The following is a 21,664-nucleotide window of genomic DNA, read 5'->3' as shown; positions in this document are numbered from 1 at the left end:
AAGCTTCCGAGGACCGGTTTCTGGCATTTCAGCAGTCTTCAGCCCGGCTTGCTTGAAAATGCATATGACCACGTCTGAACTGGGGTGGCAGAGTGGGCTAAAGAATGATGATGGATTAAACCCAGATCAGTTGACTGGGGGTGAGTGCTTGTATTGTCAATGCTCTGTCCATCATTTCCTTTGGTTTTGCTTTGTTTGCCATAAGTTGGCAGTGTATGCTCAGACGTGAGTCCCTTGCTCACTTTGCCACTGGATTCAAGCAAGCCCGGCTGAAGACGGCTGCAATGCCAGAAACCGGTCCTGGGAAGCTTGTTTCTGGTTCAGGGAAGGCATGGCTTGGCAGTTCGGGCTGGACTGTTCCCATGAGGCACAGGGTCAGACTGATTTGCATATTACCATGTCTGAACTGGGGTGGCAGAGTGGGCTAAAGAATGATGATGGATTAAACCCAGATCAGTTGACTGGGGGTGAGTGCTTGTATTGTCAACGCTCCGTCCATCATTTCCTTTGGTTTTGCTTTGATAAAGATGGAATCATAAGATTAAACCATTGAAACGCGTCAACGCTTCTACAGGCACAATCTAAGGACCAACATAGATGTGTAGATACTGATGAGATCAATGTATCATTAACTATGTTTTAAAAGTGTCAGTTCCATACGATGTGCAATAGAAAATAACAAGGTGTTGTGTCTTACATATGGTGTTGTCTCTGTTATGCTGGTGATAACGTTTTTTTGTAATTTGAGCTGATCAATTTTCTCTGTATTACATGTACTGTATTTTTAAGATCATAAATGTGATGTCATATGTTTTTTAAAAGAATTGTTTTTAATTCTGTGCTTTTTAATAAAAATGTCTGAAATGTATGAATTGAATATGGTATTTACAATTCCGATGTATTGTCAAACATTGTGTATTGATATTAGTGTGTGGTCAAGGGGATTAGTCCTTTTTCTGGTTGTAAGTACCTCAGTTCCCTTGATACTTATAAGGGGTCCCTCTCTGTCTTTTGTACCAACCTGGAACGAACGGGGCCGCGGCTGTTGCGTATCATGCAGGATTTCGGGGAAACTTCCGGTTTATACATGAACCCCCCGGAAGCCCACTCTGTGGGTACTGGGAGGTCAGGGCGAGCTCGGCTCTTGGGCGTCGTATGTACAGGTGGTACAAGGGTGCATGCAGTATCTGGGGGTATACCTGTCCGATTCTCTCGCCACGGCCTGGGAGCGTAATCTTGCGCCTGTATGGGAGTGGGTGCGCGAGGATGTTAAGATCTGGTCCCACATGCCCCTGTCCATCTACGGCCGGTCAGCCATTTTCAAGATAGTGTCGCTCCCTTGACTATTATATCAATTACAAAACCATCCCTATCCGATTCCCCAGCGGTAGTTTCGGCAGGTTCTGGGACATTTTCTTTGGGAGGGTGGCGCGGATAAGATGGGTGTCCGGACGTGCTTCCTCTCTACTTATTGTGGGGGGCTGGCAACCTCCGATATATGGTCCTACTATGCTGCATCACATCTACTTGGCTTTTTACGAGTGGTGGTATGGAGATAGGGCCGCTCCAGCATATGCCGTGGAGCGGCGCTGCATGGGGGATCACTCCCTGCACACCATCCTTTACTCTGCCCCGCTGAGGCGCCCTCTTCCACCTGCCACGCGGATTGTGTTTCAGATTTGCAGGCAGGCATTGCGAAAGATGGGCTGGAGGAACAGACTGACGAAAGAGACCCCGCTGTGGCACAATGTCCGTTTTCCCCAATTGTTGGGTCTCTCCGGGTTCCGCAATTGTGATAGCATCAGGATATCTACTCTGGGTGATGTTATAAGCGGCACGGCTTGGAAAAGAGCTTGCCTCCTGCTGAAGTCTCAGGGACAACAGACTTCACCCCCCAGAGTTCTTTTGGAAGTGCCTGCTGCTGTTTTGGGCCTTCTGAGGAACTGCATGTCGCAAGGAGCTGTAAATGCGAGACTCAACGAGAAGAAGCGTGTCGCCGTCGCTGTGCCTGCTGTCGCAACTCCAGAGAAAGGAGGGTGTCGCCACTGAAACTGTTGCACTGCACCGCATCGGAGAGAAGCGTGCCACAACGAAGAGGAAGAGTGTCGCCGTCGCTGCTGCTGCCGTCGCAACTCCGAAGAAGGAGGGTGTCGCCGCTGTGGTTGTCGCACTGCACCGCATCAGGAGAAGAATCTCGCAACGAGGTCGGGGCATGTCGCCGTCGCTGTGCCTGCCGTCGCAACTCCGGAGAAAGGAGGGTGTCGCCGCTGGAACCGTTGCATTGCACCGCATCGACCAAGAGCACCTCGCATCCCCGAGAAGCGCGCCTCTGTCGAAGCTGCTGCCGTCGCATCTTGAATGTCACCGCTGTAGTTGTCGCATCGAGCGGAAGCTTCACGAATCGTGGAGAAGAGCTTCGCCGCTGGAGCTGTTGCTGTCGCATCGTAAGGGTGTCGCTGCTGCAGTCCACGCATCGAACCGAGAGTTTCTCGCACCCCTGAGAAGCGTGCCGCATCTGGAAGAGCTTCACGTCTTTATTTCTTTGCACCTGAACTTTGCCACGTTTCCCATCGCTGCGACATTGCTTGTTGTGGAAGCGCAACGCAACTTAAGGTACATTGACGCAGAGTGTCGCATCTAAGAACTGAACTGAACTAAGCTTAAATCTATCTTAAAGTAATCATGGTGTGTATTTTTGTCGTTTATGGTCTTGTGGTAACTCTATATAAAGTCTACTTATTTTTTATATAAAACCTGTGTGGGGTCCATTTGTAGTGTTGTCACTGGGTTACTGTATGTGGTCACAACTTCTTATCTTACAACGCCTCTGAAATAAGCCTTGACTGCTCGCGCCACACAACCTAGAGGGTGAGCAGGGGTTATCTTGGGTGTGTAATGCCCTTTCCCTGACTAGAGGAGAGGGTGCCTGCTTGTCACAAGTACCTACCTGTGCCAACCAGAGACCCCCAAATCTAACAGGGACTAAATCTGTTTAAGACCAGGAGTGCTGCGACCAATCCTCATTGTCTAGGCCTGAAACCCTGGGCCTGGGTCCACCCACATTGTCTTCGGACTTGAATCCTTCTACATTCTCAGCAAGCGTGCCAGATGGAGACTAAGCAAAATCCTGATGCTGCATAACTGTATAGTGCGCACATTTTTGTCCACATGGGACTTTTAGTTTTCTTGCAATGGAATGCGCTGTACGCCAAACAGATGCTTTAGTCATGATCCCTCAATAGACCGAGGTCACAGACCAGATATTGGTCTGACCATTCTTGATATTGCAAAATCAACAACATTTAAAATGAATATTTTCCAAAGCCTTCCCCCAAACAAGTAATTATTTTTCAATTTACCCATAGGCTCTTCAATTTGCACGATTCTAAAGTAGTCAATGTTCTTTAAATTTTCTCTATGCTTTCTTGGAATTCACTGCTTTCCCGGTCCTCCAGCACTGAAGGTTTCTTTCGATGTGATGTAATGGAGGAGTAGAAAGATGTTCAATCCCAATGGCAGATAAATAATCTGAGGTGTAATCTGTGCCCCAGTATATTATGTGTGTGCAACTGCATTATAAAATGAAGAGTCTCCCAGGCAAGGGGGGAAGCATTTTGCCGGATACCACATTTTGCATTTTTCCACATCACTTCAAATTGGTAACTATTCTCTATTATACTAAAAACCACCGAATTGAACTACACTAAACTTGTTATTAAACCAGACCTTTACTCAGAGGTGTGCTGCTGTTTGGTCTGGTAAAAATGTGTTTAACAGAAATTAATGTGTTGTAAGGTTCAACAGGGCCAACGCTAAAGTCTTCATTTTAAAATACACGTTTCAACATTAAACAAAATTCCTGACAGTGGCTTTCTATATGCTTTGAACGTACACAATGACATACTTATTCTACATGCAGTGCATTCCCTAGTAGGCATATTAACATGGTTGCCTGTCCAAGGATAGGAACATTGAATGTGATGCCCTTGCATTTGGTTGTCCGGTTGGAGCCAGCTCAAGTCTGAAGACAAACAAGCACATCAGCTCTGCACCTTTGACACAGTGAGATTAGAACAGCGCTTTTATTACATAAACTGCCTTTGTGCCACATTGCAGTAGAGGAGCACTTCTTCTGGGATTATCCTGGAACACTGTGCACTGTGACTGAGATGCAGCTCCGCTGACTCTAACCTGCATCATGCAAAGGATGATAGCCTGTTCTACACCAGATTGGCTAACAGATATATCATACACAGGTATGGGAGGTTGGGGTGTACCAAGAGATTTGGCAGAGGTATTCCCACTATGGTCTCGCTAGTGTAGGTAATATTAGATAGGAGTATAAATATACTTATATAATCATACAGTCACACAATAATGTTATAATGGTTGAACTGTATCGATTTCACCGTTCTTGTAATGCTGGTTAAGATGCTATGTTCGCTCCTACAAATAATTGCAGCTCATGTTTATACACAAAAATAAGACTGTTTCAATAAAATTTGAAAAGCCAATTTGTATTTTTCTTGCATCTCCCTGGGGCATGGCTGAGTAACAACAAAAGGGTAGATCTGTTTCCATGACTGTCCTGGGGAATTACAGTGGTCACATTCTGAGGTTGTAGATACTATATGGTACCCTGGGAAAGTTAGGGGTTCAGATGGGGCACTGTGAGCTAACTAGGAATTAGACCAACATATTATGATGTGGTGTGCGGACTCAGTTCCATATTCTGACAGTTATGTTGTCCAGATACACAGTCCTGTTTAATTTGTAGGAACCATATGACAAGTGTAACAAAGAGGTGCTGGTGAATTTCTAAGAGCTACTCAAAGATAACAAGCATTTATTTGCAGATTCTTCATGACACCCTCAAAGGATGAAACATTTGTAAAACAAACAATTGCCACTGGAAGAGGGGACTTTTTTCTCCCTCGAACAATGTGGAACGAGCAATCTGACAGGCTGGGAGCAACTGGAAATATTTGTTGCGGCAGACAGTATAGGATGCATCGGACTGAAACCTATGTCCTGAAAACAGGTAAGGGGTATTTGTTGGACTATTCTCTGGCCTGAGGAAGAATGTTGGGGTCCTAGAGGCATAGATACTACCCCCACAAGTAAGAAAAAGGCTCAGTTTTTCTTGTGGAACTCGGGATTCTATATTTGGGTACATACATTTGCAAATTTACAGTAATGACAAGGACAAGTGTGAAAAAATCTGCTTTTTTTTTTGCTCATCATACAAAACAGTTTAAATAAAAATAAACCACAGTGCAACTATGCATGGCAAAGACCATGCACAGTGCATACAGTGGAGCCGGAGTCTGGTTCAGGGACTTCTTGAGCATGTTATTGACCATAAGCCGGCTTTGGCTGCTAACTCCTGTTGCATGTGGCCGAAGAATGTACAATGAGGTTTTACTGCCTGTAGTGGGTTAGGCACAGGGCCTGGTTGAAGGCCAGGTCCTCCAACAAACCTCCATAGCATACAGTCATGTTATGTGTGCAGCAGGTGAGGTGAGACTTTCATAGATAAGAGTTTGTGTATTATCAAAACAAACAAAAAATATATAATCAAAAAGATTATTATTTTTTTTTTAAATGGAGTTGTGGTTTCCTCTTCTCCTTACACTCTAATATGGACAAGTTCATAAAGGCCAGGAGGGGGTCGATCCACCTGGCCTTCATGGACTTGTCCAGTGCTTTTGACACAGTGAGCCGTGGGAAGTTGTGGACACTGATGGAAAATATGGGTTTTGAAGAACCCCTCATTGCCCTGTTGCGTTGACTACATGCGTCTACTACTGTAGCCATTCGCTTTGGCCCTGGAGGAGAGAAGACTAGGCTTCTATCGAGGAGGTACGACAGGGATGCATTCCGGCCCCTTTTTTTATTCCTAATATATACCAATGGATTGGAATCATTCCTGTTAGAACAGCAATTGGACTTCCCAAGCATATCAATCAATCAATCAGGGGTTGGTAAAGCGCACTACTCACCCGTGAGGGTCTCAAGGCGCTGAGGGGTGGGGTAGGGCAGCTCAGGTCAGTTGAAAAGCCAAGTCTTGAGTGCACTCCTGAATGCCGGCAGGGTTAGATGGTAAACAGGTTCCATTGCTGTCTTATACAGATGATACAGTGTTAATATCCTTAACGGCCAATAGCCTCCAAAAGCGTTTGAACGCATTTACCGAATTTATGATGGAATTGGATTTAAAGGTACATTTTAGTTAATCATTTATTATGTTATATGGTCCCAATTCGACAAAAAACAGGAAATTTACTGTAAAGGAAAAAACTATCGATAAGGTGCCAAATTTTCCCCTACTTGGGGAATGATTTTAATAATAAATTAAATTGGGAGAATCTAATTGTGGCTAGGAGTCAATAAACCAGCAGAATAATAGAGGGCCTTTTTCGCTTTGCTGGTAAACTCGAATATAAGCCTGTAGCAGAAATGTTAACATTATATAAATCGAAATGTCTGTCAGTAGCCACTTTTGGCGCAGGAGTATGGGGCTACCATAAAAGTTCCCAGATCTAGAATCTAGAGAACACATTTTTAAAAAGGTTACTGATGACTCCTAGCAGTTCTTCAACATTTTCTTGTCGCTCTGAAGTGGGTCTGGATTATGTAAAAGATAGGATAAATATTGCCCCATTGATTCTATGGGGGAAATTCTGGACCTCAGAGAACTTATTGTTTTCAAGAAGTATTCTAAAAGATTGTATGAATCTTGATAACGCAATGTCAATCCCTTGGCTACGTTCTATTAAAGATACCTTTTATAAAATTGGCCAGGAAAATTATTATGATAACCCCGAGGGAATCCAACAAAACACGAAACAGGTTAAAAAAAAGCTTTACGTACTGAAATATGTATGCATAAACCGAATCATGGATTACTAGATTGTATGTTTCCAAGCCAACCGCAATTTTACTTGTCTTTTACTATGCATGTTCAATCACGTTTCCTAATGACCAGATTCAGTCTCTGCACATTGCACTTTCTTATTGCTTTACCCAATTGGGTAGGTTGGTGTGAGAGACTGGCCCCCTTTTCCTTGTAATAATTTAGCCCAGCTAGCACAATGCACTTTATGTTGTTTTGCACACTTTATAAATACCCAAGGGCACGTTTTATCAAGCTCATTTTAAAGGAAATCCGTCCCTGCTTCTATCAGGAGGGTTTTTATTATTTGCTGTCATTATCTACTGCAGTCATCTGCAGTGCTGAGCTCAATTTCATTAGAACTGCACTTTTAATCAGGAAACGTTATGAATCGTATAATGAACTTATATTTTTAGGGGGTTTTAATATCTTATATAAATATGTTATAGAACGGTAGGAGGCTTCCTTCAAACTCTTAGAATCTGTGCTGGGATAAGATGATCTAGGAGAAAAAAATGGGTGTACTGCATATTTAATCTTTGCACACATTTTTTTTCTAATGCAAATTGTCATTTTAAAAAAATGGTATAAATGTATGAATATACATTTCAGTGATTTTAGGGGATTTTAATATCTTGCATAAATATGTTGTAGAACGTTAGTTTTTTTTTTAAGTTCTAGATTTAGTGCTGGGATAATATGACCTAGGAAAAGGAAATAGATGTACTGTATATTTAATTGTTGCATAAAATTTCCCTATGTATATTTTGTCTTGCTTTTTTAGGTTTCGCCTGGCATCCGCTACGCAGCAGCGTTCGCGCAGGCGAAATCTTATGTTTTTCCTTGTATGGCCCTTTGTCCCGCCTTCTCTTCCATTGGTTAGCTCCATAAATGGAGGCTAGCCATTGGAAGAGAGATCTGTCCGTCATTGCCGGAGCAGATTCGTGGGCGTTCCTGCCATTTTTACTCATCCCGCCCCTTTTTTTGCCGTCACGAAGAGGTGGGCCCATTGTGGGTGTTGACTTTTTTTTTTTGGCCTGATGTTTGCGGCCGCCATTTTTTCAATGAGCTGGGGCTGAGCGGATGCTCGAGATGTTCCGTTCTCCCCAGGAAACTGTCTTCGGCAGCATCCTTATGGCTCCCTTCTTCCTGCTGAGAGGCACAAACCACACAGCCGCGGAACACCAGAGTCTCCACAGCATCAAAATCGGCCTTCGGGACATTGCTGGCCGGAGCTGCTATCGCGGTGAGTCTGCACCCCCCCCTCTCCTACCGGCACCCCACGGCCGTATTTGGGCTGGTGTCCGCCGGAGTGGAAGGGGGGTCATGCAGCTCCTCCGGCGGCTGTGCGGGCCTCTGGGCGGGAGGTCGCCAACAGAGAGGAGTTGCCGCATCAGAGCGTTGGTCCACTTGTAAATGCTTGTTCTTTCAGTGCGCGCGTGGGGCATTTTACCCAGAGAGCAGCCGAGGATTACATGAACACGCTGCAAACAAACGTCTGAACTTTGAGACTTTCCGCCCTCCGCCCTTGCAAAAGCAGTCTTGAGTGAGTGTGCCCCGTCCCACTCGTCAGAGCGGATGCACCTTTGTCTGAGTGTGAGGACGTAGAGCGCACAACCATTTGTCGCTTCTAGGCGCTCGCTGGATGAAGAAAGACCGGCTGTGGAAAGGGCGCATCTTCGCGTGTCGTGTCACGGATTTCAAACTGATCGCCTCCTCACAGCATACAAGACTGCCAACTGCGTAGGAGAGAACTGCGTGAAAAAAAGTGTCTGCTGCGTCTAAAGCGCACTTAATGGAAGTGTTAGTTATTATCTTCCCTTCTTGTATCAGCTGATCTGCCCTCTTTTGGTGTTCCTTAGGGAGATGTGTAATGAGTTTTTCTAACTCATCATAATGAGCTCTATCATAACGTGCAAGTAGCGCTTGAGTATTTGCTATGCGCCACCTGTTTGCCGCTTGGGATGCTACTCTTTTGCCAGAGGCATCTATTAACTTGGACTCTTTGTCAGGAGGAGGAGCTTCTCCTGCTGTTAGTGAGTTTGCCCTCTTACGAGCGTTTGAGACTACTAACGAGTCCAGAGGTATTTGCCCCTTAATAAATACTGGGTCTTTTGGGGCTGCCTTATATATTTTGTCAATTCTTGGATTTAACACCCTAGCTCTCACAGGATCTTTGAATATGTCCGATGTGTGAGTGAGGAGACCCTTAAGCATAGGTAGGGTCCCTGAAGATTTCTGTGCAGCAGGTAGTGTTTCTAAAAGGAAATCTTCTATCTGAGGTTCCGTATGTAAATCTACCTTGTGGTATTTTGCTGCTCTATTAATCAATTGTGCAAAACCCAAATTATCATCCGGAGGAGAGGGTTTTGAGGGATACAGGTCAGGGTCATTATCATTATCTGACACTGCGTCATAATCCTCCCATGGGTCTGTGTCTTCTGGGATAGTATTGTTATCATCCCTAGGAAGGTCCCCATCCCCTGTGTCACTTTCTACATCTGTTTGAGGTGTAGATGGGCGTGGTGTAGAAGGTGGAGGAATAGCTGGCAGAGTATGAGGAAGAGGAGAAGAGGGCGTGTCCATAGGCTGAGGAGAAAGGGGAGGAGTCATTGTTCTCTTTTTAGGAGGAGGGATTTTGTCCTCCAACGGCTGAGTCTTGTTCTTTTTGGGTAGTTTTGTCGCCACCTTGCCAGTTTGTGGATCAATAAACAAAGTCTTTTGTTTTGGATCTGTTTGTTGCTCTTGTGTCGGTACCGAAGTTTTTGGGTCCGAAAGGTGCTTTTGCTTCTGCGTCTCGGTGTGATGTGTTTTCGGCACCGAAGTCGAGTCCGATTTTTTTGGTGTCGAGGGAGTCTTCGACGTCGAAGCATGTTTCGGTTTTGACATGGAAAGTTTAGACTGCAAGCTCTCTTTGGTATGGAGCTTCGGTGTCGATGTCGACCGTTTCTCGGATCCGACATGGTGGGAGGCCGAGTGTTTCGATTTCGCTGCCGAGCCGGAAGGCGGGGCGTCGGAAACTTTTTTCGGTTGTCTGACTGGGCTCGAAGCCGGGGTCGACACCAATCGGGGTCGGTTTTTCGGTAAAGGGACGTCGTCACTCACGGTTTGATGAACGTCGACTTCTTCGACTTCAGACTCGTCCGCTTCCGACCTCGACCCGTCATCATCTTCTTCTTCCTCCTCAGGGTGTTGGACCTCGAACAGTTCTGGGATTGCATCTGACTCCAACCTCGACATCTCGTGTCTTCGGGCTCGACGGTTTCTAATCGTCGACTTGGAGGAGAAAGCCGCACAGGCTTCGCAGTCGCTGGATTCGTGGTCAGGTGATAAACAGAGGTTGCACACCTCGTGTAGGTCCTTGTGTGGGAATTTAGCACCACACGTTGGACATTTCTTGAATGGAGTCCTTCCCTTGGACTCGGGGCTGGACTACGCAGAGATAGGCCTCCCGGTCTCGTCGACGTAGAGTTGGAATTTTTTCTTGTTGACGTCGAAGCGCCTCGAAATGTGAATGAATTTGCGCTCGATAAACAATACCGTCAAATTGGAAAGGGAATACGCGCCGAATTTAACTCTTTTCTCGAAGTCGATCCGGAGCGCTTCGATCCTCATCCGAACCCGATGGCGGAAAAAAACAATCTAAGGATGGAGCCGATGCCCATGCGCACTATCACCCAAGGGAGGAGCCACCATCCTCGTGACTACAAAAGACTTCTCCAAGAGAAAAACAAGTGCAATCATCCAAGCCCAACACCAGATGGCGATCTATTCATAAATGTACCATCTGAAGCCCATATGCCTCGAACATAAGAATTCCTGAAAAAGTCTTAATATGGGAAATAGTCAATATGAAATGGATGCTTTCACAGTCTGGAAGGGGGTTATTAGTAAAAAATGTATTTTTGTATATAATAGCTAGACCACCTCCGCTACCCATAACTCAATCCAGCCTTGATATTACATAACCTGGAGGAGGGCTTGAACAATCTTGGGGTCGGCTTCCTTATTCAGCCAAGTCTCTGTTAAAAAGAGAACATCTGGGCTTTCTTCTTCAAGTAAGAGGAAGATTTCTAATGAGTGTTTTGTTAACCCCTTCGGTGCTCATGATGGAACGGTTCCGTCATGAGCGTCGGTTGGCCTGTGCTCATGACGGAACCGTTCCGTCATGAGTCCATAGGTTCTTTAGAACCTTCAGCACCGCAGCGGAATTCGCACAGCACTGAAGGGGTTAAAGAACTACAATTCAATAGAAACATTCTAATAGTTTCTGTGGTTGGGAGGGGTAAAGGTGTTTCAAGTGATTGGCGAAGTTTAAAACCACAGATATGACAGTGCTTATTATTATTGGGGACATTGTGTGTAAACACTTACTGCTCAATGATCCTCTGAAGGAGGTGAGTTTATCTTTGGTGTAGGCCATTAATTCTCTGGGAAAACCGGCAGGGGATGTGGCCCCTATTCCCGGTCGGGCTTGCCTTAGGCACGCCAGAGGCGTGCCCGCTGAGCGCGTCCGCTATGCGGTCGTGTCATCGGCTTCTTTTGAAGACCGGGGGGAGCGTGTCAGCGTTTGGAAGCTAGAACGCTGACCTAAGATGGTGCCGACCTATCAACCCAGGCCCACCTGAACATTGAACACAGCTCCTTACAATGCAAGGGTCAACAGCGTGAATAAAGTGCAGGTTTTAGTTTAAAATAAAATTTAAAAAAAAATCCCCCTCTTAAAGTGCAAGTTTCAGTTAAATAAAATTTTAAAATTCCCCCTCTATGAGCATTACCACATCTCTTAGCACGAGACCAACAATAACAGCTTAATTCAAGTGCAACTGATTATAATTGGAAAGTGCCGCTGCCCGGTCACGTCATCGGCATCTTTTGAAGACCGGGTGGAGCGCGTCAGCGATTGGAAGCTAGAATGCGGACCTAAGATGGTGCTGCTCTATCAACCCAGGCCCACCGGAGTATTGAACACAGCTCCTTACAGTGCAACGGTCAACAGTGTGAATAAAGTGCAGGTTTTAGTTTAAAATACAATTAAAAAAAATCCCCCTCTTAAGGTGCAAGTTTCAGTTAAATACAATTTTAAAATTCTCCCTCTCTGAGCATTAACACACCTTAGCACGAGACCAACAATAGCAGCTTAATTCAATTGCAACTCATTATAATTAGAAAGTGCCGCTTATAATTATTAGGAACTCTTACTGCACATAAAACGCAAAAAATGCACCAAACAAAACTATAACAGAATAATGTCAAGCTAAAATTAATTTAATAGAAATGTGAAACATTTTAATTGTATTTACCAATGGTGTTTCCTCGTTGTGACCCCAAATTTGGCAGTACACTCGTAACAGTTTGAGCCATCACACCACGGGGGTTCCTTTGTAAGCATATCTGGAAAACACAAAGTAGAGCTAAAGGAGAAACACTGAACTCTTAGCAGTTCTGCCAGCACGTATGGCAAAGTTTACTGTAATATGGAAGAAACACTCAGACAGAAAGGACGAAAAAACGGTATGCCTTCACCAGCAGATGTTAGTTTCTGGTCTACGTCATAGTATATTGAGCAGAAAGATGTACAGTATGACAAGGTGGTCCATGACAACACTGGTGGAATGAGTTGGTACATTTTATCTGCCATGTTGGCCTTCAACCTGCTGAGTGTAAAAACAAATGGTATCAGGCGGAGACTTGCTGCAAGACCACTGGGGACGGAATTTCCGTGGACTGATCCAAGCAGCTTTAAGGACCAAGCCCTGGATGGGGCACATGATACTTTGAGTATGGACCGGGGATTATGACTTTTAGAATGCAGTAAGTGTGAAGAGGGACTGTATGACAGGGTTGAGAGGCAGACAGACAGACGGCTTGGAGTCCGTGAGGAGAGGTGGGGATATGGAAAGGTTAAAGAGTGAGCTCACGGGTACAAAGCACATAACAGGAATCAACCTAATAGGTAATCACAGCCATCCAGCTTGCTCACAGCTAGATAGTTATTATGGTAATTTGCAGTCAGAAAAATAAGGCGAGAGCAGACGGTTTTGATGATGAAGGAATTTGTAAAGCGCAGTAATCTGCCCCGAAGGGGTATCTTCGTGCTAGAGGAGAGGGAAAAGCAGGGTCTGAGCGATCAGTTACAGAAAAGTTATGCCTTTAAGAGTTTCCTAAAGTGGAGGTGATTGTAATGTACCTCTAAGAAAATTACAGTTTAATTGCAAACATTAAAATCGATTTGATGTACATTTTTACAATGTAAGAAACACTGCCATCTACGAGTTTTATTGTAAATACAATGTTAGTTTTAACAGGTTTGTATTGGATGGTATATATTTTTATCCTGATCTAAAACTGATATTTTTTAACAGAAAAAAAGAATTGTAGAATTCTATTTTAGAATTAAAATGTAATTTAATTATAAAATCATTTACTACCCACCCTTTTCCCCATATCACGATTGATCATTCAAAAATTGATTTAAAAAAAATATAGTTATCGAAATGAAAGTTGAATTCTATTTATAAAATACAATATAATTAATGTATTCCATTTAAATTACTACCCACACTCTGCAATCTATTCATAAATAGAATACAATGTAATACATATATTAAACAAATTAAATAAATGTAAATTAAAATGTGAACGTTATTTGAATTTTATTATACCAAGCTTTCTATATAAATTATTACCCTGCCTTTGCATCAATTTAATTACACGCTCCTAATGTAGAATGATCATCTTATAATACTTTAAATGAATTGTTTACATTAATTAAATGTTGCTAATTAGATTACTTGCCAACCCTTTCCCTGATATTATTTATTTGACCCATTCTTAACTTAGAAAAAAAAAACACTTTCATTTCTTAAGAAATGTATTCCCACGCTTTTCCTCTAAATCAATTTAAAAATCTAATAATAAATAGAATCAAACTCAAATTCAGGTAAATTAGAAATACTTAATTAAATAAATTACTTCCCGCCATTTGCCTAATATCACTTTTCTAACCGGATTCTAAAATGAACAACAATCTTTATTAAATAAGTTATAACATTAAATAAAATTTTATTACAACGTATTGTAAAAAACACAACGTAAATGTAAGTCTAAGTAAATGACATGCATTGTAAAAAAAGTTGATGTAAATGTATGCCCATGTGAATTATTGTTAAGGTCACATACCGGGTACTTTGTTTAGGCCAATGGATCTGGAAAAGCTTCCTTAGCACCTATTTACCAGTAGATGGCGTCTTCAGCTTCTGTAGCGCCTCAGTCCCGTCCAACTACAGACATGACAGAGTAGCGTATAGGGGCCTCCCTCCAGTTTGACGTCAGTTTTCCTCCTTTTTTGCACACCCTAATAAACGGATATTTTACTGACAAAACTGATGCAACAGCTTGCAGTGAAAGAATCGCGCTTGCAATCTTCTGGATTGTTGAAAGTTCAGTCCACTGAATGGGGAGGTGATAAGGAACCTGCAGATAACTAAAGTATCCACCAGACAGAGCGTTACCAAATGTAAGTACGTTTTTCTTCTAATGGATACTTCTTGCGCCTCAATTTTTGAATTAGTACCAAAGCAGTGCCTCCCGAAAAGAAGTGGGTCTGATTAGTGGACTTATTCCAGAATTCCTGCAGGACCAGGAGGGCAAAATGTCCCTGTCTGCAAACCTGAGAGTAGATACAATAGATACTCATGAAAGTATGGATGTAGTTGTCTGGCTGATGTCCAATATAAGAAGAACTTAGAATTTGCCCAGTGGGGCGCACTCCTTTGTATGGTTCAAAAAATGGTTGTTGCTGGTTAACCAGGTAACTGGTGCAGTCAGGTTGATCCTCCTGAGTATGAGGATAGAAATTAGAATATAGGTTAATGCTGGCCTCTGTCCCAGATGTGCATGCACTTGTGCACTCAATATCGTTGTATATCATGTAAATACTCCTAAAGAGTTTATTCAGAAATTCCTTTAATTTGTCAGTAATTCAGTTTACCAATCTTTCTTGATTATTCACATCCAATACATTTAATCATATGTTATTCCGTCGTAACATTCATCATTCATGGCTGGACATTTATCTCTGCCCAATGCGTTTCAAGCGGGTAGCCCTTCTTCAAGGGCCCTGTAGCTGTAACATGGAGAAAATTCAGGTTCAGAACAGGACTTGTTCTATCACATCGTAAATAGTGTCACTATAATTATACATGAAGTAATAATTCATAGCCATATTCATCTTTCCATCCTGATGTGCATAATGGGTTTGGTGGTATGATTCAAGAATCCGTGGAAACCAAAGTCTACCATATTTGTTACTACTCATGAGGAGTTCCGATGGACATTTCACCCCGTGTGTATAGTGCACGAATCTGGCTAATATTTTTATAACCGTCACATGTACCAAAGTGCTCAGGGCATTACGAAGGGACTAGGAGGGAAAAGATGAGTAATGCCTCTGAGGAATCTATTTACAACAGGGGACTTAAAAAGAGCGGGCTGATCAGGAAGCCTAAGAAAGTCTGAAATAGCAGAAAGGTAGCCCTTGATAGTGCCCACGGCAGAACCCTGCTGGGCCAAAGAAAGAAGGAACAGAAGGACTTCTGAAAGAGGGGCAGAAAGGGGATCCACAGCCTTTGCTGTGCACTATGCCACAAACTTATTCCACCTGCAGGCGTATACCAACTTAGTAGGGGGACGCCTGGCTGCCAGAATTACATCACAGACTTCAGGAGGCAAGTCAAAGGAATCAACTGCCGCCGCTCAATCTCCCCGCAAGGAGGTGGAGACTGGACATGCCTCTCCCATGTGCCTCTCCCATGTGGCCGCCCCATCCCAGGAAGGACGCATCCGTGTGTTCCGGTTGGAGAAGGGAGAGGGATCTGCCATTGACCCAATGCTGGTTTGTGAGCCGCCACTGCAGTTGTTGTGCAGTGCCCTCTGAGATCTGGACGTAATCGGACAGATTCCCCTGATGTTGCGCCCACTGGAACTTCAGGTCCCACTGCAGCGCCCGCATATGCCATCTGGCATGATCAACCAGCAGGATGCAGGAGGCCATGAGGCCCAGCAGCCTCAGGGTCATCCAGACCGAAACCCAGGATGGAGGCTGAAAGATCTGAATCAGAGCCTGAATATCCTGGACTCGCCGTTCGGGAGGATAGACCCGAAAGTGCGTCATATCCAGAACCGCTCCAATGAAGAGGAGCTTCTGAAAGGGAATCAGGTGCGACTTCTGCACATTGATGGAGAACGCCAGCAAATGCAGGCGGCAGGCTGTAGTCTGGAGGTGAGAGACGACTGTCCAGGGCGAGCCTGCCTCCAACAGCCAGTCTTCAAGATAGGGGAAGACTGGAACCCCTGATCTGCCCAGATGAGCTGCGACCACAGCTATCACTTTTGTGAACACCCGAGGGGTGCTGGTAAGGCCAAAGGGGAGCATGGTAAACAAAGTGCTTGTGGCTTAGCGTAAACCGCAGGTAACGCCGGTGGGCCGGCAGGACGGGAATGTGGAAATATGCATCCTGCAGGTTCAACGCTACCATCCAGTCTCCAGGGTTGAGGGCAGACAAGACCTGAGCCAGAGCCAGAGGAAGCAATTGACGTCCCGGAGGTCCAAGATAGGACGCATGCCCTTCTCCTTCTTGGGCACCAGAAAGTAGTGGGAGTACCAACCACGTCCTAATTCTGGGCAGGAACACGCTCGATGGCCCCCTTGGCCGCGACTTCCTGTTGAAGTGCCAAGTGATCTCCAGACATGCGGTGGTACTGGGGTGGCATGGCTGGAGTGGTAGTCTCGAAGGGGAGGGAGTAGCCCTTCTTCTTACCAAAATTCTCCAGGTTTTGGATTCCCTGTCCGGTTGTGCAGTAGGGAATGAGCTTGGGGACGCAGAGGCTTGGACAACCAACCTCTCAGTGGTGGGGTGTTGGGAAAGGAAAAGGGGGTCGCCCGGGGCCAGGCGATGGAGTCGGGTCACGTTCCTATCCACAGGAACCTGTGTTGGGCCTGGACCAGGTGCCCAAAAGAACATCCGAAAGGGCAGCAGTGGCTCCGAAGAGGTGGCTGCTAGTTGAAGCACTTCTGTCAGGAGGTTAGTCCTGATGGCCACTGTAGGGAGCTCGAGGTGGAGGGCCTCGGCCGCCCTACGCAACACCACTGCGTAAATTGCACCCTCCTTCGTAGCCACGGTAGGAGGAGACATGCAAGGTCAGGAGAGGTATCAAGACCATTGGCATCCCCCAACTCTTCTGCCCAGTCCAGGTCAAACTAACATTGTGCGGTCAGAGGGTCCTCAGACCCCTCCCAGTTCTTCCCTTACTCCGAAGGCTGATAAACAGTCCGAAAATAAGGAGATTGGACATAGGAATAGAAATCCCCCATTGGCGTTGGGATCGGCATCAAGTGATGCCAGTCTGGCACCGTATTCACATCGGGGGCGACGCCGTCCGGTGGGCCGGGCGACGTCGGAGGTGGTGCCGGTGTGATCGAAGTCAGTGGAGGTGTCACAAGGTCAACCGGGATCCAGACCCGGATCCGTGGGTGTCCTGCGGCGCCGGGGCCGACAGCGATGCCGGAGCCGCTGGCAGTAAAGGGCTAGAATCCCCAGTCGGGCCTGTGGGGCCCGAAGGTGCACTGGCAGGGCCCGATAGCCTAAAGAGGCAAGCCACGGCTGACAGAAATTCCTGCAGCTGGACCAGAGTCGCCAACAGACCTGGGAAGGGCTGGTAGGCCGGCGGAGCCGCAGGGGAGGCACCACACGCACCCTCAGCTGCGAAACTTCTTGGAATGCTTCCTCTTACCTGACCCCAAGTTCGAAGACTTCGATCTCGATGAACGGTGGTGGTGGCTCAATGACCTGTCCCTCGATCTCCCACGGGACCGGGACCTTGAGCGGCGCTGAGCCGGCTGCCGGACTTCTAGCAACTTTCGGGACCACTCCCACAAAGTCTTTGGCGCCATGGCCCAGCAGTCGAAGCACGACTTGGGGTTGTGGTCGCGATCCAGGTAGTAAAGACACACATGGTGTGCGTCCGCCACCGATATCATGCGATGACAGTCCCCGCAGGTCTTGAAGCCGGGTATCCCTACTGCACCAGGAGTCGATCAACTAAAAAAATAGAGACAAAAAGCCTCGAAAAAGTCAGCAGGCGGTGTCAAAGTAGCTGCCACAACGTCATCTCGGTGACCACGATGGGCGCCTAGCCGCATAACGCCACCTTCCAACGCGCAGGGTTACTGCTGATGAAAAATTCCGTATCCAGTCAGACGCCTGGGGGTAATTCCAAGATAAGGATTCTATCACCAACGTGTTTCTTTCAGATAGCCCTGTTAGGAAACTCATCACAATCTATAACTGTGTCCAAGGCAAAACCGTGTTGGACAAGAGATCAGACACATACCAAAACATGAGATTGTTTTGCCAGTAAAGGATAAACATGTTTGTCCTAACAGTAGGAGACGAAGCAAGACCAATGACCTGAGTATATGTACTTGGTAGAAGGGCAGCCATGACAGGAATGATATCCATCATCTATTACCAGAGTATCCATCGGCAAAGGAGAGCAGAACAGCCTGCTGTACATCATATTGGTTTTCGTCACCCACCACTGCACTTCCTGAGATAACTTCTTGGAAATTATGGATCTTGTCCAAAATGCACTCTTATTTTGGTACCTACTGTAGAAGCACGTCACGCTGAAATGTCAACATGTCCCACTGAACGAAGGGTACTAGCAGAATGCAGGAGGCTAACAAGCCTAACCAGCTTCCAAACTGTTGATTATGGCAAAACAATTCCCCTGAAACATTGGAATATAATCAAAGCCTGAATATTCTGGTTTCGTCGCAGGGGCAGGAAGGCAGCATTGTCCATGATGGCCCCAATAAAGGGTAACCTATATATGGGTTTGAGTTTGGATTCTGACTCGGATTGGGAATCCCAAGCTGACATTAGTGACGTTGTGCTCAACAGGTGGTCAAAGACTAGCTGAGGTGAACAAGCCTTCAACTGCCAGCCATCGAGCCATAGGAACCAATGTATACGTGACTGGTGAAAATGGGCTGGGACCACAAACATAACCATGATAAAGTTTGGAATAGTCGATGTAAGGCCAAAAGAGAATACGGTGAATTGAATGGGAGTGTAACCCACCTCAAAATACAGGTATTTCCTGTGTGAGTGCAGGATCAACTCATGAAAGTTTTCATCCTACATTCTCAAGGACACCATCCAGTCCTAGTGGTCCACAGCCAACAAGACTTAAGCAAGAGCCATCACTTTGAATTTCTATTTCCAAAGAACAAGTTCAAAACTCTAAAATTTAGTAATTGTCAAAGGCCTCCAGCTTTCTTGGGAACCAGGAGGTAAGGGTAGGCCTCAACTCTCCAGTGAAGAGACGGGCACTGCTAGCACTCCTGAGAGAGACTGGTAGTGAAATCTGCCTGTTACAAGAGACTCACTTACTGCAAGCAGACTGGAAACGTCTACACACCAGGTGGTTTGACAGGCAATACTTCTTCTCTTGAGGGGATAAGCAGGCGGGGTAGCGGTCCTACTCGCTACACATTTTCAGGGCAAGGTAGTAGGCACACATGCCGTTAGCTGTGAGAGTAGCAATGGGGAACCGCATATACATAATTGTATCCATATACAGTCCAAATGAGTGTCAGGACACTTCCTCAGTGACACCTTGTATGTTATCCTGGAGTCCCAAGATGAAGACCTTGTCATAGGGGGGGATTTTAACATAACACACAAGGCGCAGTGGGATCAATCTCTACAAAGTCAGGGACGCACTGCAACACTTTCTTATTCCATGAGGTAGAGAGTGAATAACTTGAGTCTGACGGATGTGTGGAGGATGTTGAACCCAACAGCTAGGGAATACACATGCCTTTCAACGTATGCCCGTATTGACTGGTTTTTTACATCCCTTAGAGCAACTAGAGCCACCAGCGACGCTTCGATAGGAACTGCAGCCCTATCGGGTCATGCCCCAATCAGACTGGAACTATGCATTCAAGGGGGCCCCCGGGACCACAAACAGTGGAGACTTAATCATACACTGTTCGGCTATGAGGCTCAATATTAAAGATATACGGAGACATTAAGTCGTACCTTGAGACTAACACAGAGGGGTGTCCTTGACTGCCATTCTATGGGACGCACTAAAAGCCGTCATTTGTGGGCGATGTATTGCGACAGCAGCAGGAGAGAAAAGGGAACAGCTTGAATCAAAGTGAAGGAGCTGGAGGGGGTCCATTGTAGAACTGGAACCGTTCAGGTCAGGAGACGGCTTACTGTCGCTAGAAAGCAGCTGAAAGCCCTGGATTATGACAAGGTGGAGTAGTCGCTTCTACGGACCAAACAGCGTTACTACACTGGAGGTAATAAAGCAGGGAACCTCCTGGCGACTCTGCTGCGAGCACAGATGACCGACATATTGGGGAAATTAGAGTCACTCAGGGTGAGCTTTACAGTGCAGACCACCTAGATCCAGAAGCCGCAAGACACTATGTGTGGGATGTCCCAGTGGCGTCCCTCCCACTCCTGGAGGCGATGATTCTGGATGTGGACATTCGCTTAGAAGAGGTTCAGAAAGCTATATCGGGCCTCGCCTACAGTAAAGCACCAGGGGAGGAGTTTCATAAATCATTTGCCCATGACCTGGCCCCTGTACTGGTTCGCCTATTTAATTCCTTTAGTGACACTGACAGAGTGACTCAGTCTATGACCATAGCTGCCTTTGTCGTGATCCCTAAACCTGGTAAAGATCCAGCAGACTGTGCCTCTTATTGTCCCATCTCATTTTTAAATGTGGACTTATGATTTTTATGAGCATCCTGGCTGCCCGGTTGGTGCCTCACATGCAAGGGTTGATTGATCCCGATCAGTCGGGATTTATCCCGGAGCGTAACTTCAGCAACGGGACCCGTCAGATGTGCCATTTACTGGATAAACCCCAACATACCCAGACACCCACGATGCTTCTATCGATTGATGCTGAGAAGGCATTCGACAGGGTTCATTGGCCGTACGTGCAACAGACATTACGCAAATTTGGGGTGGAAGATTGCTTTCTGAAGTGGGTGGACTGTATTTACACAGACCTGCAGGCGCGGATTAGGGTGAATGGTTATAACATCCCGACCATTTAAGATTCGGATAGGTACACAAAAGGGGTGCCCGCTGTCGTCCCTGCTTTTTGCGTTATCTATGTAGCCGTTTGCTGAGGGGGTCCGCCAACACCAGAGAATATTAGGGATCAGAGTGGTGGATAGGGAGCATAAGATTTCATTATATTCAGACGATGTGGTCCTATTTTTAACTCGGCCAGCACTCTCGTTGACCCCCTTAATGGAGGAACTGGAGCTATTCAGTCTAGCATCAGGCTTCAAAGTCATCCTCCATAAAACTCAGAATCTGAGCCTGACCCTCCCTCAAGCAGAACAGCAGGCCCTAAAGTCAAAGTTCCCATTCAAGAGGGCATCGGAAGGCGTCCAGTACTTGGGTTTACAGATGTTCCCCACTCTGGCCAAAACAACACAAGTGAACTATTTTAGACTACTGGCTGGGATTAGGAGCGAGCTCACAAACTGGAAGAGGCACACCTTGTCCTGGTTGGTCAAATTGGCTGCTGTTAAAATGACCACCCTCCCGCGTATTCTATATGTGATGCAGACGCTACCGCTTAGTCCCCCTCCCAAAATGCTATCACAGATGCAACACCTCATCAGTAACTTTTTCTGGGGGGGCAAGAATGGCCAGACATTTG

The 21,664-nt window shown here is 45.8% G+C and overlaps 1 protein-coding gene and 1 long non-coding RNA gene across 3 annotated transcripts in view; one reads left to right on the top strand and one right to left on the bottom strand.

The window, feature by feature from the left end:
- Positions 1–4,990, top strand: part of LOC144822320 (uncharacterized) — a 201,101-nt gene extending 196,111 nt beyond the window's left edge. Inside the window, exon 3 of the long non-coding RNA XR_013608599.1 lies at positions 4,857–4,990. This is a non-coding gene — a long non-coding RNA (uncharacterized LOC144822320). The remainder of the gene's footprint in view (positions 1–4,856) is intronic.
- ANKFY1 (ankyrin repeat and FYVE domain containing 1) overlaps positions 1–21,664 on the bottom strand; it is a 677,352-nt gene that overhangs the window by 38,475 nt on the left and 617,213 nt on the right. For both annotated transcript variants that reach the window (XM_078679681.1, XM_078679682.1), the window contains exon 24: positions 12,199–12,289. In XM_078679681.1, coding sequence (XP_078535807.1) covers positions 12,199–12,289 — 91 coding nt within the window. The remainder of the gene's footprint in view (positions 1–12,198; positions 12,290–21,664) is intronic.

The sequence above is a fragment of the Lissotriton helveticus genome, chromosome 3_1, assembly GCF_964261635.1.
Source record: "Lissotriton helveticus chromosome 3_1, aLisHel1.1, whole genome shotgun sequence".
Taxonomy (NCBI): Eukaryota; Metazoa; Chordata; class Amphibia; order Caudata; family Salamandridae; genus Lissotriton; species Lissotriton helveticus.
This window is presented reverse-complemented; position numbering and strand designations above follow the sequence as displayed.